The following is an 18,120-nucleotide window of genomic DNA, read 5'->3' on the forward strand; positions in this document are numbered from 1 at the left end:
ACAAACACAAACAAACCAGAAACCAGTAGGGAGTCACAGAACAGTGACACAGATCACAAAGGATCATTGCAGGATTAAACCAGGAAAACCGAGCGGGGTGCGTCTACCTTCAGAGAAGCCCGAGAGTAGGGAGGCACCCTGCCGTCGTATTTCCCTGAGATGATCCCACAGGCCAAGGGTGACCACGTCATGGCCCCCACACCTGAGAGAACAAACACATGTGATCATCGAGGAAAAACACATTGCCCTACTTTATGAAATCAGAGTTCTTCATTTGTCTTGGAAGAGAAACAGTCTCAGGAACATCACATCCTTGGTGCATCCCTTTAAATCAGTTTGATGTCTTTTTAAAGTGCTTATGTTTGCTAATCTGATGGATGTGTTAGAAAGGACTTCTTATCCCATTGTTTATCCGTCAAGAATAGTAGACTAGCTTATTGTATTTTGGTACAATATGCTTAAGAACAACAGTATAAGTTATTGAAATCCCATGCTTTAAAAAGAAGAGGTTCACAAACATATCATAAAACATCTTATTGTGTTTTTTATTGACTTATGCTCTTTTCATTTAAGGCGTGCTTGTAAACCTAGCTTGTCTCGCGGCCAAACAACTGAATGCTTCCTTCAACCGCCAGTTTTTGTGAAATAATTAAAAGAAAAAAAGAAGAAGAAAAAAACAGAAACAACATCCAACATAATGCGATCACCTCACATCTGTAGCACTTAAGTGCCAACATTAAGACCTCGATATTCTCAATGCAAAGCCTCAAATTCATCTCTGCTCACCTATCTTATGAAAGAGCTCTGGTAGCTGCACCTCCACCTTCTCTCTCTGGAACATGTGGTACTCAGCCTGCTCACAGATGGGAGGGATCTGGTTGAACTGTCGTGCCACTGAGTACGCTTCCTAAAGAAAACAGGATTGTACAGTTCAGTACAACATACACATCTACAATGTACATCATAGATAGGGAACATATAGAGAACATTCAAATCCGTGTGATGGAGGAATGGACTCCTCAGGCAATGTTGGAAATGTACATTTGCCCCATGTGTGTGTGTGTGTGTCAGTTTGAGTCTCACCATTATCTCCATTGGACTCCAGCGGGATGTTCCCCAGTACATAGCCATGCCCTGGTTTATCACATGGGTCATTGCTCGAACAGTTTCTGCAACAAAAAAAAAAGAAACACAGAAATGTCCAATTACAAAAAGCATCACTGACTGAACCGCCTGTCGTTTTAAAAAACAGTTATTTTCCCATCGTTTTTTATTCTGCATTGCATCAAGAGCGAGATTCAGGACAGAACTGGAAAAGCAGATTATGTTCATCAGAACCACATACTGTATGTATTCATAATAAAGCACATTTGATTGACTTTATTATGAAAAATCTACAATAAATGGTCTTCACTTTTCTGCAATATGCTACAGGGCATCATAACAAGAGCACGGTGAAATAAATGTGAGTTGACAGGCATGTTTGCACCAGTTGAAATCTGTAAATCAGACACAAAGCTTCCTGACAAGGTAGAAACACTGAGTCTGAGTGAATGTGTTTGACAAAGAGAGGGTTGAAAAATATATTAAGTCCTATAACATGAAAAGTACATCAGGGATTAAGGTCTTAAGTGCTGACCAGGCTTGACTGAACGTAACACAGATTACATGTTTTTCTGTCAACACATCGCTATAGATTTTATTTGATGTCATCGGCTAGAACTTTCATTTCACACACATATCTGAGCCTGTGTGACAGCGAATCCAATCTCACATCACCCGACTTTCATTTCCGTCTTTTTGTCGGTCAAAGTGATAATATGTTTTATCTGACCGCCGACCGAAACATGAAGCCCATTTGCTAAAGATCCAGGTGTCGCTGATGAGATCAGGAGAGCCAAAAATGCAATAACACCGGGATGTGGTGACCCCTAATAATCCTTCATCTATCCATCTATTGCCTCGCTGATGTGCTGCTTCTGCGAATTCTCTCGGACAACCAAATCATCCCTGCGATCCTGCAGTGGGTGCTCGGTTTAAGAGGGTTTCTCTGTAAACTGACAGAACAGCAGCTCACCTCCTCTTCACCCTTTGTACCGCCCTGTAGCTACTACCAGAATCACATATCCCAGATGGTCTAACTGCTGTGGGCTTGGAGACACAGACTCAGAGCTGTCCATGTGAACTGTGTGCAATCTTTAAAGGGCAGATGGGCAAAAGGATCGACTTGACTTTAATATCCAAAAGATGAATAAAAACCACCAGCTACTTGTGACTAACAAGACACTGAGGTATTGCTAAAGAGCCGGCGCGAGGGCAGCATCAATACGGAGTCAGGAAGATTGACCTCTGACTGCTCTCTAACCCAAAGGGGGAACTCTGATACCGGAGCAGATGCACACAGTGTGACCAGCTGAGCCCACACACAGTTAGCACTCTGCCATTTAAAGGTCTTCTGCATCAGTGTCTCATTCCTCCTTATTCTGACTGTGGAGGCGGAAGCACCAGGACAACATGCAGCATTTAAAAATAGATGTTTCAGTAACAAGAGATTTTTAGATTTGAGTCTCTGTGTTGCAGTAGTCATAGAGACAGGAAAGAGATACATTTTTCAAGATGCGAGCTGACGAAACATATGGAAAAAACGTTTTACTTGTTAGAGCAGAAAAAAAAGTGGAGACTTTTAAAAGGCATTAAAGGATAAAGCTGAAGAATTACCTTCCATCGGTGTATTAGGGTCCGGTCTGTTTGCAAAAACCACGTCCACATAGTCTAACTGCAGTCTTTCTAAAGAGGCTTTTAAACCTGCAGACAAACACCAAAGTTCAAAAGTTAAACCGGAAATATTTCATTATAAAATGACCAACAAACCCGTTAACTGCAAAATAAGGTTATCAAAAATGTTGTCATTTTGATACAATGTGTTTCAAAATGAATCAATCTCTGTTTTTTTAATGATCGATAGTGTCAAAAAGTACCAAATCTTTTAAAAAATAAAAATAAAGATCTTTCATGTTTTTTTAAAGAGACAGGGCATCGTCTAACTTGCACAACCTTTCTATCCAAAGTTGTGCAATTAAGACAGTGTGCAGGAGTTTGCGGCTATTTTTGGTAACTATAAACAAGACATAACCCAATTTTAGTTGCCGTGGTATCGAAACACAAAACATAGAATTTTTAATAGTATCATATCTAAATTTTAAATGTTGGCATTGTGACAACCCTATTGCTAATAAATAAACACCAAAGTTTCCCTAACTTATTTGCACATGGTTTTCGGGCCCACACATTTTCATGCCAACTCCAACAAAAGTGTAAATTATTTAAAATTCAGTTTGATTCCCCAAAGCTTGAGGCGCTAATAAGGAAGAACTTTGTTCATGCAGAATAAGCATTTCATCCAATCACTTGCAGTGCTGCTTCTTACCTTCTATAATGTGTTTTCGAGATAAACCTCTCTCAGTCTCCGCCCTACAAAAAATACAAACAAAGGTAAAACCTTCTGTAATAAACAGACACTTCAACAATGATTGGAAACGCCCGCTTCCAAATGATATAATATATCCTTTTTGAAATATGATCTAATGAATGTTTCAGCTTTACCGAAAGTCCAACAAATCAGTTAGGATGACGCATGATCCCATTATCAGGAGCATCATACGAGTCAGGAAAAATTATACAGCAGGGTTATGTGTCACGTCAGCATGAATCAAAGAAACAACTGGAAGAAGCTTACTTTCCGCCCCAGAAGATCTTTGTTGTTATCACCAGACTCGATCGTCTGCAAATGAAATGAAAGCACATCTGTTAGAACACCTGTCAGGCAGAGAGTTATAGCAAAGAAGCGTAATTCATCTGAGCTGTACTCAAACCTGACATCATGTGTATTAAGCTAGGATGAAAAGCTCTGAGACATCATTTGGGTAATGAATCATTTCAACATTGTTTTTTTTTTTCAATGTCACACCTCCCACAACCAAAAGTGTGACTGCGCCAGGACTCGGCAAAGCCAGTGAATGTGTGTTGTTGTTGTTGTTGGCATTAAACCTGACACAGCTACACAAACGCCAGTTCAGGCCAGACAAAGTAGAAGCTGAGGGACTAGAAGTGGATCCATTATTCAGGATCTCTGAGGAGGGACGCAGGAGTGTGAGCACTGCACGGCGCCCCACATGAATCTTTCATCTGCCTACCTCACCATTCCAGTTCACAACACACAGACTCCCAATATTATGCAAGGAAGGAGATGATGCCAGATTAGAAGAGCGTCTGGGACGGAAATTAAAAAGCAAAGAAAGTCAATTGAAGTGTGCCTCGTACCTCCATCCTTTCTTCTTTATGACGTTTCCCAGCACCACCTCTGCTCTGTGAAGCAGACGAGAAGAGAAGGCAAGATGAAATAACGACAGGCTTAAAATTATAAGAGAGTCTATATCCAACTCAAGCTTTGGATTGAAGACAGCAGTCCACACATACTGTTTCATGCAGAAGAGAGCACTTGTTTAAGGAGTGGTGAGTGTGAATTGGCTGCAGGGTCAGAGTCAGCTGGGCCCGTGGCGTGGCCTAGCTGTGCTGCGGAGGCACCCCTATGTCAGTCATTAGCAGCCACAGGGGTGCTAATGAGTGACATTACGATCCACAAGGGGCTCATTAGGACCGGGCAGACACCTGTCGACAGAATGTCTTTCCGGTCCTCTCACCGTGACAAATAACGAGACACCTCCTTGTGAAACATAAAAGCTTTTTAGAGGTGAAAAAGTAACAACTAAGATTTGTCTTGGATTTATTTTAGCTGCACTATCAAATAAGATAACGGCTTTATAGAGCAGCTAGCTTAATCGGCTATTTTTTTTTTCCTTACCAAGTCTCTGTTGAAGACAGGAGCAGATATCTCCCCTGGGACATGTTGCATTAGAGCTCCTGTCCGTGGTAAGAGAGTCTGAGCTCTATCAGTCAGAGAGTCAATGTGACATTAGATGTGCTCCTGTATTTATTTGAACTGTACTGTAGCTTTAATTTGCGTTTACTGCAATTAAAGTAATAGTTGTGTAATTTTGGAAAATCAAATCATCTTTAAATCATTTCATTGATTTTTTTCATTTCTTATTCTTAAACATTTTTCTATCAATAAACTTGCCATGCCTGAAGAAGAAACTGCATTTTCTCCTATTTTCTGACATTACAATGTTAATTGATTGATTGCCCATGAAAGTATGTTGGTTGTAGCCGGAGTCTAAGTAGCAGTCACTGATAATTCCCTCCTTGTGCTTCTAGAATAATCCGTCAGCCTGTGTGAGACATTCATTAGACCAGACTTATCATCCATCTTCATTTCCACATATTACTGCAGATATTTTATTAAAACGTTTTCAAACCAGAATCACTGCCCGACATGAGTTTTCTTTTATAGAGTTCTGTATAGTTCAGACACATCAAACCATCTTCTGTCTCCATCTTCATTGTGTTTTATTTATAGCTGTCTTCTCCATGACAGGATGACTTATTAGAGGTAAATCTCATTTGCTACTCGGAGTGATTCTTCACACATTCTGCTGTATCATGCTGTCCACTGATAACACACTGGTGATCTCACTGTTGCTAGAAAGAAGAAGCAGAGCATTCATAATTATACACAATCTGAGTACCTGATTCGGACAGACGTGATGGACCCAAACAAAGAGCGAGCGCCCCCCCCCCCCCCATGAGAGCGATCATGTGTGTGTGTTTTTGTGTGTATTATATTCTGGCAAACGCCCTCATAGTCACTGTGTGTCACCTCTCCCTGAAATGTGAGTAATTTGAGAGCCCAAACATAAAGGTACAGTGTGCCTTGAGCAGGTTGACTTTCTTCATCCATCCATCATTTAGCTCTCTGTTGCAGTGCTGAGTCGCTGTTGTGACTCACGGCAGAAGCTGACAACAAAATGCTGAATTATTTATGGATTTATAATATTTGATTATTCCACAATTCTCTTTAATTATGCCTCCAATTTGTCACCGTTTTCAAACAATATCATGCAATTAATATGTAACTAGGAAAATATGTTTAAGCCTTATAGGAAATGAAAGTCTGTTTTTTATCCACTTCCTGGCGTACTATTCAATGCTGTGCCACCATATGTGTCCCCTGATAACAGCGACTACATTGGATGAGAGGAACATGTTTGTTTGTGCCATTACTCATACTCATTTACATATTTCTGGGAAACAGAGCCCAACATATTGGGATGGATATGGTTATTAAGAATCGCAGTAATTATTTAAATATTTTCTTTGTGTGTTTAATGTTTGCTATGTGACAGCTTCTCTGTTTTTTGGGCAGAACAAACACTCCAAAGAAACAGCCAATAAGTGCTGCTGCGAGCACAGCTTACACTCGCTGTTTATCCGTCCTCGCTTGCAACACAAGCTCGACATTACCGCTGTTTGACTGTGCAGCAACCAACACCACTCCAGGTTCTCTGAGTCTGACTGATGAAGGAATCTAAGTGAGCCAGAACACCAAGGACTAAACATGAAAGCTTTTTTTTTTTTTTTTTTCCCTGATGTTGCGAGTGTGTGATTCGTTTTCCTCTCCCGTGCATGTGTGTAATATAAGCAGCTTGGAGCTGCTTTGTGGTGGAAGCTGTCGGGATTAACACCTGTGCAACATGTTCCGCGGCGTGTGACATTCTGTCTTAAACATTTGCACGTGCCTCACAGATCAGTTTGTTTCTGTCGAACCGTGCTTTGTTTTATGAGGAAGCGCTGTGATCAAAGTCAGAGCTGGTAATGCCTCAGTGTCAAAGATCGACTTTTTCTGGCTCCATACCTGAAACAACAAACAAACAGCTTCCCAGAACGAAGCAGCATGAAGTGACAACATTTATCAAGACAACAGCTGCAGAGGCATTGAGACATTCGGCATATTTTGTTGTGTTTTTGTCTTTGTTTGAATTTCTTAGTGAGATGCCGGCACTCTGACTCATCTCCAAAAACCAGAATATTCCTGGGAGGATCAAAAAAAAAATAAAGGGACTTGGTGAGATTCTGTTTGTAAAGGATAATCCCTTAGATTATTTCAACGCATCCAAGTTACTACAAAGCCAGATTAATCCATGATGGAATTTAAAGCATCACTGCACTGCTTTAAAAATATCATCAAAGGTTGTTCTATTAATTTAGACTGAGAATGTCTAAGCTCTCGTCAACACTCATGCAACAATGACAAAGTGTTAATGAAGACGACAACATGGATTTTGGACAAACATCAAAGACCGGGGCATTAACCTGTGGTGTTGTTTAACAGGTTACTGGGACGACATTCTGCCAGCAAATAAAAGCCCTTATTAAAACTGTTTATTGTGATGATTGTGGATAACTCATGAGTAATTTTTCACTACTCCTAGTTACTCAAGCACATTTTGTCGGCATATCAAACTGTTTGCATGTCTAAACCTCCAAATGTTATATCAAAAATGCTTCAGTATAGCAATCATAAGCATGTTACATTTAAATACATTCATGTAACGTCATGATTGACAGCTCTGTTAACAAAAGCAGATCCATCAGCGCTGTGTGAACTGGATTAGCGTAGAGTAGAGGAGGACGGCGAGATGAAGCAAAACAAAGACTACCACGAGAGAGACATCACACTTTTTATATCTGTAAGTGTCTACTACAGACCGATACTACAGACTGTACAGACCTGAGGGACCTTTGCTGTTTTATTTGTACGGTAAGTTAAATGTGTTGTTGGTCAGTGGAAGAGGCAGGAAGTAGATTCTTCAGCTCCACCAGCCAGATCCCTTATGAGCATGTCCTGGCTCCAAATTAAATAAATATCTCATTGCCGTCAAGGAGGTATTTTGGCTTCAATTTTTATCACAAGTGGAGGCGTGGAGACATGTTGTTCATATTTATATACAGTCAGTGGTCTTACTATGAATAGAGACAACAATCTACGAGTCAAGTTGCTAGTTACTAGTGTAATGTCTTAAACTTTTCCTGCTGCACCACTTCAGATCCAGCTTGCACCTGACACTTAAGAGTTAAACTGTAACTAGTATATAATATCTACCTGGTGCTTCTATAATGTAAAACGTTCGAACAGCTTGGTAATACTTGGTGTCATTTCTCGCTGTTACATGACCTGTGACAGAGGATATACTCACTTTCCAGCAGCGTAGACCTCCGCTGTGTCAAACAGATTGATGCCATTTTCATAGGCGAGAGTCATCAGCTGCTCTGCCATCTGTTGAGAGAGCAGGAGAGAGGGAGCACAGAGGGGGAGAAGATGGGGTGAGAGACCACAAATGTGAGGTGTAAGGTCTTTTTAATTACTAAACTTTCTTCGTATGTAAAGTGTGTTTAGTCTCTGGCTGTTGACTCCCTCTGGCTGTATATTTTCACTTTAGGCAAAAATAGACGTCTTGAGTAACTCGGGATGTGCCGGATCGAGTGGAGCGTTTCCATTCTCAAGCTTTTGACTGATGGATGATGACAAAATCCATCTGCTCTCACCTCGTCTGTTATCTGTCCACCGAATGTCACCCATGTTCCTACAGAGGGTGACAGAAAGGTGGGGTCAGGGTGGGAGTACATAGACATGTAGCATGTGCACATGATGAGAAAGCATCAAACGTGCCAAACGTGCAAAGCTGTGAAAACAAATTTCCCCCTGGGGGACAATAAAGTATTGTATGGTATTGTATGAACTGCAAAACTGCATGTATACTGTAGTGTAAAATAAACAAGATCTGGCTATGAAAAGTCACTGAGATTTGATTATAAATTTGAACTCTTTTATGAGGACTGGGGTTTTATGAATGTCCCTCTAAAGTCGATTATATAATGTCTTTGTGATGCAGCAAAGTTATTTGTGCGACTCATGATCCAAGAGGCTCTTACCTAATCCGAGGCAGGACACCCGCAGGCCCGACTTCCCGAGGTTTCTGTCAAAACAGAGAGGATCGCATTAACATTAATGGAGCACTGAGGTGGCAGTGATTTGTGTTATCTTTTTTGGCTGTGGTTTAGACCTTTTAAAGGAGGGCTTTAAGCCCAATTTTTATCTTTGAGTGATCGGCGCTAAGTAAATAAATAAAGAATGCTATTACTCTTCTGAAAACGTAAGAAAAGTCTGTCCTCAAGGGGAAAGTACAGTTGTAGAGGCTGAGAGAGCGAGGCTCTGCATGGATTAAAATCAGCCCTCAGTTACTCTGATAAATGGAGATTGAATGGCTGAGAAAAGACAGTTACACACGTGCTGCTGAAAATAAGAATGTGTGTTTGAGTTTGTGTGTAGGTAAATGCCAGGGAAAAGTCTGGGAGAGGAAGTGGGTTTTAAGCATGCCCACCATGACATCCACATAAATATTTTCTCAGGGCACAGCAGGATGCCTCAGCAGCCGTCTCACTAAAATCCCCCCTTACAGCAGCGAGGAGGCTCGACTACACACACGACTTGCTCCTAAAGCTGGCGTCTCTGAGCCTATCAGAGCCCAGACAGACCCCTCTGCTGACAATCACAGCTTTGACGGCTCTTTGATTTCTTTTGTGCCAAGCTTTTAAACTTTGCTAAGACCTCTAAGTTTCCAGGCTAAACAGCAACATCATAACATATTTATTATGAGTACAGAAATATCTGATGTTGTTGAATAAGTTTTCGTTATCAGAAGGAATTCAGAGTTTATTCAAAACTTAGCAGTGGAATTTATTTAGAATTTGCTCAATTCTAAATAATCTAAGAAATTATGAAATAAACAAACAAACAAACTGTGTGGTACCTCTGGTCAACCTCTTATAAAAGATAAGCCAGCAGTGTAAAGAGATAAAAAAAATGTGGCATCAGAGATGATGTAACATGTGCAGGAGTCAAAGTGAGCGTGTGGGAGGATATCTAATTTTCTTTTTACAAGACTGCCTGTATAGAAATACCGTTAGAGTGAAAAAAAAAGGGAGACAGAGGATAGGTGTTCTGTGTGCGTGTGCAGATGTGTGTGTAAGTTTTACAGGACTGTGCTTGTGGCTGCATGTGTGAGTTGGAGGTGTGTGTGTGTGTGTGTGTGTGTGTGTGTGTGTGTGTGTGTGTGTGTGGGTGTTTTGTGAAGCCATGATAAGACTGCTAAATTGATGCAGTGACTAACAAAACACTTCTTTCGGTGTGGTCTGAACAAAAGCACTGACTAAACTGTTCAAAATATACATGAAAATCTTGTCAGTTCCCCTCAAAGAAGGCTAAAAGGACTACGTTTGCAATGTAGTGAAAAAAATATATTTAAATGCTTTAAGTTTCTGTTAGATGTATTTCCATATACAGTGCTTTCTTCATTGGGAGAGTTAATCCATTTAATTATTCACTACATCTTTAAACATCATTAGTTCCTCTCACAGTGTCCAATGTTTTCTCACTCAAAATCAGCATTTCATAGCTAAATCGATATTTTTTTCCAATCCACCAGAGATTGTGCAATGTTGAAAAATAACTAAATCACATCCATTTCATGCATTTTGCAAGGTAAGCATTTTTCTCTGAGTTTCTTTCTACAAAGGGGCCTCATTAAAAAGATCTAATTTGTCAGTGATGTCTCTAATGGTCTTTCAGAGCCTGCTGACTTCACATACAGGAGCCTGCTGTGACTGACCAAACCCCGGTCAGTCACAGGGGAGAAGAGAGAGCAGTAAGAGAATCTGGAGGAAACAACGTGGCCCTTACGGTGCGCTGCGGTGACAAGGTTTACACAAGTCCCCTCTGGCAAACCACTGGAGCTGATCTACAATTAACTGGTTCCTAATTGCATGAGTAAAACAGACCCTCTGGGGAGCTGCTGCTTGGAGTCACGGATAGAGATAACAGAAACTTAAAGCAGGTTACTGACTTAAGTCTTTGGTGGGATTTTTTCATAATGGACTAAAAACATTTGTCTAATAAGGGCCAAAATATCTCCATCAGTAAAAAACTCTACTTGACTGCCTCCTGCTTTGGTGGATTAAAAACTGTCTTCTGGTTAAGTGCTTACTGTGTGTGCATTCAGCATTAAGTCTTTTTGCAGTGCTCTTCTATTTCAGATTTTAAAGTAGAAACACAGTATGTGTTTGCAGCTACTGCAGAGGTCTCACAAACATATTTACAAAAGACATAATTTGTTGATGTTTTTACAGTATGTAGGAAGGTATCATGGGAGATCTATTCTTCACATTTCTTCACTTGATGTGATTTCTGGTGAAATAGCCACAAGTATTGTTAGCTAAAACAAACAGCCCTCTCTCAAGTAACATCTGTTGTTTTGTGTGTTTTTCTGGAAACCAGTAGGTTCATTCAAATAAAGATATATCAGGTCTGGTCTTTCACACTTTAATGCTAAAATGTTACATGTTATAACTTTAAACGCGCCCTGATTTAATTTGATAAAATTAGTGAATATGATACATAGGCAGATTTAGAAAATGTGACTGAAACTTTTTTAGCAGGATAAGTTAGGAACAACACAAGCTTCTAGTGAAGCAGTATTGTCATCCACATGTGTTGGGGCTTAGCACAGAATGCAGCTTGCTGTGTAATAGTTGCATTAGCTTACTTTAATACAGCACATACAGTACCACTGTTTTTTTACAGCACGTCCCAAGATCTAAAAATAAGTCAAAAGGATATCAGAAGACAAAGTTCTGCCCTTGTCATTGTTCTTGTTGTGAAACATGTCCGTATGTCAGCTCATTGTTCTATGTTCAATAATTTACTAGACTGGCCTTCAATACTGCATTGTGTGTCGCTACAATGACCCTCTGTCAGGACCTGCAGGCAGGTCGGGGGTCAGGTTGCCTCTGAGCCTTAGCAGACATGAACCACAGAAGTAAAGTCATCGCTCTCACACCCTCCTTAATAATGAAGGAGACAGGTACAGTACATGACGGCAGCACCGCTGCAGAAACAAAGCCAGGTTAGAATCAGGGAACAGGTCACGTACTGATGATAGCACCATTGTTTGCTTTAAATCACAAGGTATCAGTTTTTTCTGATCTCATCGGCCTGAGGCTCAATTGGACAAGTCGAGACTTTTCCTTTGGTGTGCTGGTGAATTTGGAGCTTTGGAGTTCTATTTGAGATTTCAATTACACTTCAGCTTGTCACAATGAATGCTGCATGTATAAGCCAATCATTTGGCTCTGCTGCTGACCAAGGCAGACATTGATTGAGGTTGACCTCTGGAAAACAGATGTTTTTTTTCCCCACTGAGGTCTTCAGGGGATATCAGAGGTCACCTCAGAGTCTCTTTCCTTAGTATTATTTGATAACTTTCAATAGAAGAAAAATATGTGAAAGGAAAGAGAAAGATGTTTTACAATGGGACACAGCAGAGCCTGATGAATATTTAACAGTGACCTCTTAATATTCTTTTTGACTCAGCACTTTATCCAAATAGAAGCTGCTAAGATCCTCAGTCAAGGATCACTGTTGTATATCAAATGCTGATATTCATCTGCTGCTCAAGTATGCAGTATGGACCAAGCATTAGTTACTTATCCTTTATAACTTTTCAAGCCAAAGAGACAATTCAACAACAAACTCCTGTTCCCATTTGGCGATGAGTTTAGTTTACTGTTGCACCCTTTTCCTTTTAATCATAACTTAGACGGGGCATCCGTCAAATGTTTGTAGTCAAATCTGCTGTAACAACATGTCATTCAAACTGAGGTTGACAGTATAGATATTGATGTATGAGCGGATATACGTCAGTCATGTCTCTGGTAGGTGAGTGGGTGTAGCATCAGGAAGGACTAAAGGCACAGAGTCAGCAGACTGGACGTCAGAGGCCTTAAAGTCAATATGAAGTCAGTGGACAGGACAAACAGGACGGAGTGATAAATGAGGAAACAAGGTCACAGTGCTGTAAAGAGGAACGTGTTGAGAGATATTTTCACTGAGAGGAACTATAAATATACCAAACCCGTGGCTTCAACTTCACAAAAACATACATGCCAAATGCCACCGGCTCGTGGCAGCTGCAGGTGCGTTTCTCCTGCATTCACAAAGGGAGAGAGCCACATTGTAATTGCTGAGATATAGATTTGAATTGCGCTGACCTGGCGATATACAAGAAGTGGAAAGGTTGAACCACTTTGCTTTTGAAAGCTGCTTACACAAATGAACTGTAATTAAAGGCATGAACTGCTAATCTCTCATTATTTGCTTCTCTGTACAAGCGAAACTATCAACAATCACACAATAGGCTAGCCCGTTGTTATCCCAGCATCATTTGTATGAAACATTCATGCTTGTGTGTTTCATTGTGCACAATCCTGCAGCACCGTAAGGCTCTGGTCTCTCGCTACGGGCTAGATGACCTCTTTTGTAACTGAAAACAAAAAGACATACTTCTTGTTTCAGATAAAGCCTGAGGTAGATTTGCGGGGGAGAGTTGTGACTGGAGGTGAGTGGAAAAAAATCCTTTAAAAAATCCTTTGACATTTTTGGAAATACGCTATGTTTCTTTGACTAAAGTAAACACCAATAAAAAAATCAATAATGACGTAGAAGACTAGAGCCAGAAAAAGGTGCTCCAAAGTTAGCATAGTAAAAGACTGGAAAGAGAAGGGAAAGGAGAGTCTGGATATCCCAAACTAAATCACAAAAAGCAGTCACTCAGATCATGACATATACAGTTATACAAAAAATGTGAAATGACAAGTTGTGATCTTCCCTAGAGTTGTGCTCTCTTTTGTTCTGTAATATCTTGGCAGAGCCAGAAAGCTTTTTTTCTCCTTTATTCTATGCTAAGCTAAGATAACCAAATGATCACACAGTAAGGGATACGAGTCGATCTTTTGATCCAACTGCAGGAAAACATCAAATAAACCATTTTCCCAACACACATCTTTCGTTTCCCTGCGTCTTCACTTAAACACATGATTTAAACGTCCATTGCTATAATGAACTTACTTGCAAAACCATAAAGGAAAGTTCATTAAGTTTGTTTCTAGTTCTTGGTTACTGTAACCATCAGATTATTTTCAACGTTTCAGGATTTGACTTTCTTATTGTCAGCAAACCTTCCAGTCATGTCTGTTCTTGGCGTGACACCCAAGATCTCTTGTTTTTCTTTGAAGCCATCCAATAAACAAACGCTCAGTAATAAAGTGTATACTGGTATTAGCTTTCAGCATGATATCTAACAGCAGCCTGAGAACACGTCAAATGTGATTTCATTTGGAGTACAGCAACTTCATCCGTTAAGCAACCTAGAAACTTCGAGCCACTGGCACTTTAAGACAGTCGTCAATGGTAGCTTTATTTATTTTTTTACATAGGCATAAACAGATTGTGGGCTCTGAGGGTTTTCCTGAGGCTGTATTTGTTTTTCTTCTAACCCGAGCGTTTCCGAGGCACTTTTCTGAGGATAAATCTGCCAGTGCCTGCAGGGATGGAGAATTTTCTGCTATATGCTGGAAGAGGGACAAGCGGACGCGTTACTTGAGCCTGTAGGGGATTCCAAGTTGTAGCAATGTTTCTTATAGAGTATCTTAAATGTCACACTGAGCTGGATACTTAAGAGTACATTCGCTAACAACGCGGACAGATCAAATTCACGATATAATTATGAAACAGAGAAATTACACAAATGTCTTGCATGCAAAAAAAATGCAATGAACAGAATCAAAAAGAGAACTGTGACAAATAGTTAATACATAATTAAGTAATAAAATCCATAGGTGGATTGATTTTCATTGAGTTAAAAGGAGCAAAATCCCTTTTTCCTAATAAGAAGATGTTTTTTTAACATTTGAAAACAACCAATGTTGAGATGTTGGTCAGAGAAAGCATGACATTTGATTGTATAATAATCGTAAACTATGAGAGTTATAACCATTTTTCAGTATTTTATGGCATTTTATATACCAAACTATTCATTTAAAAGCAAACAATGCATATTTGCAGCTCTAGTAGGCAATGAGCTAATTAGAGCTATTTACATAAAAGGCCCAAAGTCTACTGACTAGAGAGCATCTTGCTAAAGATTGCATTGGGCACTGTGTCAATTTAGAGCAAACTGGTGCCATCTGGCTTATTAAAAAATGTTGAGGTTAAATATTCATAATACACATGACTAAGCATGATGCTGTGGGGTAGATGGGGATTTTTTTCCCTGCTGGCCTGCGCTCTCTTACATTGTTATAGTAAGCTGCTGCAGCATAGCCTCGCTTCTCTGTGTGCTACATTTCTTCCTCAACTGCTGCCTTAGAACGTTACATAACAAGAAGCTCAGACGCTTCTCATGCAGAAAGAAAAAGCTAAATACAAATTTCATTGTCAAAACAAGTCTGTTGATTCAGCGCTCGTTTGGACTTTTATGCAGAACAACAGTGGCGGCGTTCAGTAACCACGCGCAGCAGAGCAGTTGAAAGTAGCTGTGCATTTTTAAGAGCAATCTAAAGACTTCATCTGTTTTCTTTAGCATAGTGTGCTTAACAGAAAAAAAGATGAACGAGGCAAAGAGAAAAACATGCAAACTGTTCAATATTACTCCTGCAATCATACAATAATGAAATAAACTGACAGCTTACAATAGAAACACTGAGTGAATATTAAATCCAGGCTATTTGTAGAGATCTTAAGAAAATATCACGCAGAGAGAAATGAGTGGTGCTAAGAGGCACACACACACATGCCCACACATTAACACACGCACGGACACACACTAATTAAACTCTATCAGTGAGGCAAAGAAAGAACAGCTGCCTTCATTTTCTCCTTCAACATAACACAAGTGTGCCTCTCACATGCAGACATGTATATAAAAACGTAGGCAAAATATCCCACAACAAACCCCCCCCCCCAGCGTCAGCGCATACAGTGAAACACAAGCTTACATCAATAAATGAAACATCCCACCGTTTGGCTATTTCTCTCCTCTTGCCCAGAGCAAACAGATGGTGAGTGTACTTCAAGATGAGGTGGTACTGAAGTGGTTTCTGTGGCCTGAAATCTGCACTGTGTGGGTCTATGAGTCTTAGTATTTACATCAGAGCCGCCAAAATGTACTTCTATGTGTATGTGTTTTTTTTTTTTTTGTTGTTCAACTGTACCATGATCTATTTATGACTCATATTACAAGAGGGAGTACAGGCTGTGGAAAGCTGGCTCCCTGATGGAGAGCCCTCTGAATGCAGGGAAACCGTCCCAGCATGCGCCCACATTCACGATGCCCCAAATGGAACACCCACAACTTTTGTTATCCAAGCCTCAACAATAGATGATTTTACTATTTTGTACGAGCATTACATTGTTCTCTAGCTTAAAAACATTGAGCGCAATCAGTTAGAATTGAGAAAGAAATGAGTTTTTGAAAGGTGAAGGTGAAAATGTACTTATTTAAGCTTCTCTTTATTGGAAAATGTTAACGTTTCCCAAGTTCAGGGTGATTTAAGATCAAATATCTTTTGCTTTGGGACTATAAGTCTTTAAAATATGACATTTAATGACATTGCTCTGGGAAAGAGCAATCACATTTTAAACCTTTCTGAACCTACAACTGGTGAGACGACTAAAAAAAGCTAACCTGAATGCTGATACTTGATGTGTACGTGTTTCAAGTGTTCTTTATAAATAATTGACATCCTCCTGCCATTTTTGCCTTCATAATTCACGGGGGCACTAAATGAAAACAGAAGTGGCCTCTTTAAAGTGGAGTCTTATCTCTGTCATTGATAATGATATATCACAAGTTCACACAACACAGCGTCGGGATTTAAATGCCATCCGCTTACACAACCCTGCCAGTAGCTATTTACTGTGTACGTGACTCACTGTCAACTGTACAACCAAAAGTGGACCTCCAGAGATGAGAGGAATCCTACTGACAGTCTGGACTAGGGTGAGTTACTTGTAGATTTACACCAGGGTGGGAGGTGAGTCAGCTCTGATTTACATGGCCGCTGCAGTAAACGATACTGAGTCCAACACAGCAGAAGTCTTTAGAGCAGGTACAAACTGTGACCAAGAACAATCCCATGATGTGACAAAAAAAAAGCCCTTCTAAAGCAGTTCCTAGTGAGCTCTTAAATTTAGTCTGCACAAAGCACAAAAAAAAAAAGCAATCCAAACAAAAAGTGATACAAACTTATTCACATCAGCATGAGATTGCAGCAGTTTATTTCCCTCGCCTAAGCAAATAAAACTGAGTGTTGTAAAGGTACGTCATTCCCTCAAACCTTCTTCAGTTTGATGCTTGAGAGCCGAGCTGATAACCGGACTGTGAAAGCAGGAGCTTTACGGGATTGATTCCCCCCACCTGCACGGCCTTCCCAATCTCCCCGATATTCTCCCATTCCCTGAACCGCTTTACATAATCACAAGCCATTTTGTGTGCCTCATTAATTCAGTCCTGACTAAAGCCATTTAATCATTCCTTGGAGGACGTACAGGCTCTCACAGTCAGTCTTGATGATGTTAACCAGTCATGTCATGGAGACCGGGTGTCACATTACAGAGCGGCTAACTCTGCGGCAATGCAGACCGCTAAAGCCCCCCGCAATCCTTTTCGTACCTCGAAGAGAGGTTCAGTTTGACGGCTTCCTTCGTCCTCTAGTGGGAGGTCACTTCACACCTAGCCAGCATTCTCCCTCGAAGACTGACAGTCTTGGTTCAAGCTCAAGGCTGCCATTCAAGGAAACGGAGAAGACTGTATGCAAATGAGGCTGATCTGAATTTTGCACTGCAATCCTGCAGTCTGGATAATCGTGCAAAGTTTTTGCTGGATGGATAAGCTGTAAGTGTAAGGGGACAGTTATGAAACCACTAACCTCTCCAGCTGTCAAAATGGTGAAAAGAAAAATCTCAGGACTGAATTTAACAAAAGAAAAAAAAAACCTCCTGACTGAGCTCAAGGATGAAAGGCAAGGCCGTGTTTAAAGAGCTTTCAAGTTTTAACTGGGAGAGACTGGATTGAAAGATTCACAGTGACACGAGCACAGATCACTCCAGCCTACTGTACTTCCTCTTGGGCATAGTGCCTACACCAGCATTAGCCTCAGCACTTTCCCTTTCTCTCTTTCATACTCTGCTTCCTTCCCTTTCATGTGCATCTCTTCAAGACCACAAAACACTATGTTGTAGCCTCCGTGCATGCATCTCTGAATCTCACG

The 18,120-nt window shown here is 40.4% G+C and overlaps 1 protein-coding gene across 7 annotated transcripts in view; it reads right to left on the reverse strand.

Annotated features, from left to right (window-relative positions):
- Window positions 1-18,120, reverse strand: part of kcnab2a (potassium voltage-gated channel subfamily A regulatory beta subunit 2a) — an 84,594-nt gene that overhangs the window by 8,424 nt on the left and 58,050 nt on the right. For all 7 annotated transcript variants that reach the window (XR_010666410.1, XM_020628956.3, XM_020628955.3 and 4 more), the window contains 10 exons: window positions 8,890-8,933; window positions 8,503-8,540; window positions 8,154-8,233; window positions 4,321-4,365; window positions 3,737-3,781; window positions 3,428-3,471; window positions 2,719-2,805; window positions 1,084-1,169; window positions 787-907; window positions 108-202 (listed from right to left, as the gene is read on the reverse strand). Coding sequence is in view for 6 of the 7 variants with exons in the window: in XM_020628956.3 (XP_020484612.1) it covers window positions 108-202; window positions 787-907; window positions 1,084-1,169; window positions 2,719-2,805; window positions 3,428-3,471; window positions 3,737-3,781; window positions 4,321-4,365; window positions 8,154-8,233; window positions 8,503-8,540; window positions 8,890-8,933 (685 nt within the window). In the remaining variant the exon portion in view is untranslated. The remainder of the gene's footprint in view (window positions 1-107; window positions 203-786; window positions 908-1,083; window positions 1,170-2,718; window positions 2,806-3,427; window positions 3,472-3,736; window positions 3,782-4,320; window positions 4,366-8,153; window positions 8,234-8,502; window positions 8,541-8,889; window positions 8,934-18,120) is intronic.

The sequence above is a fragment of the Labrus bergylta genome, chromosome 5 (genome assembly GCF_963930695.1).
Source record: "Labrus bergylta chromosome 5, fLabBer1.1, whole genome shotgun sequence".
NCBI classification, from domain to species: domain Eukaryota; kingdom Metazoa; phylum Chordata; class Actinopteri; order Labriformes; family Labridae; genus Labrus; species Labrus bergylta.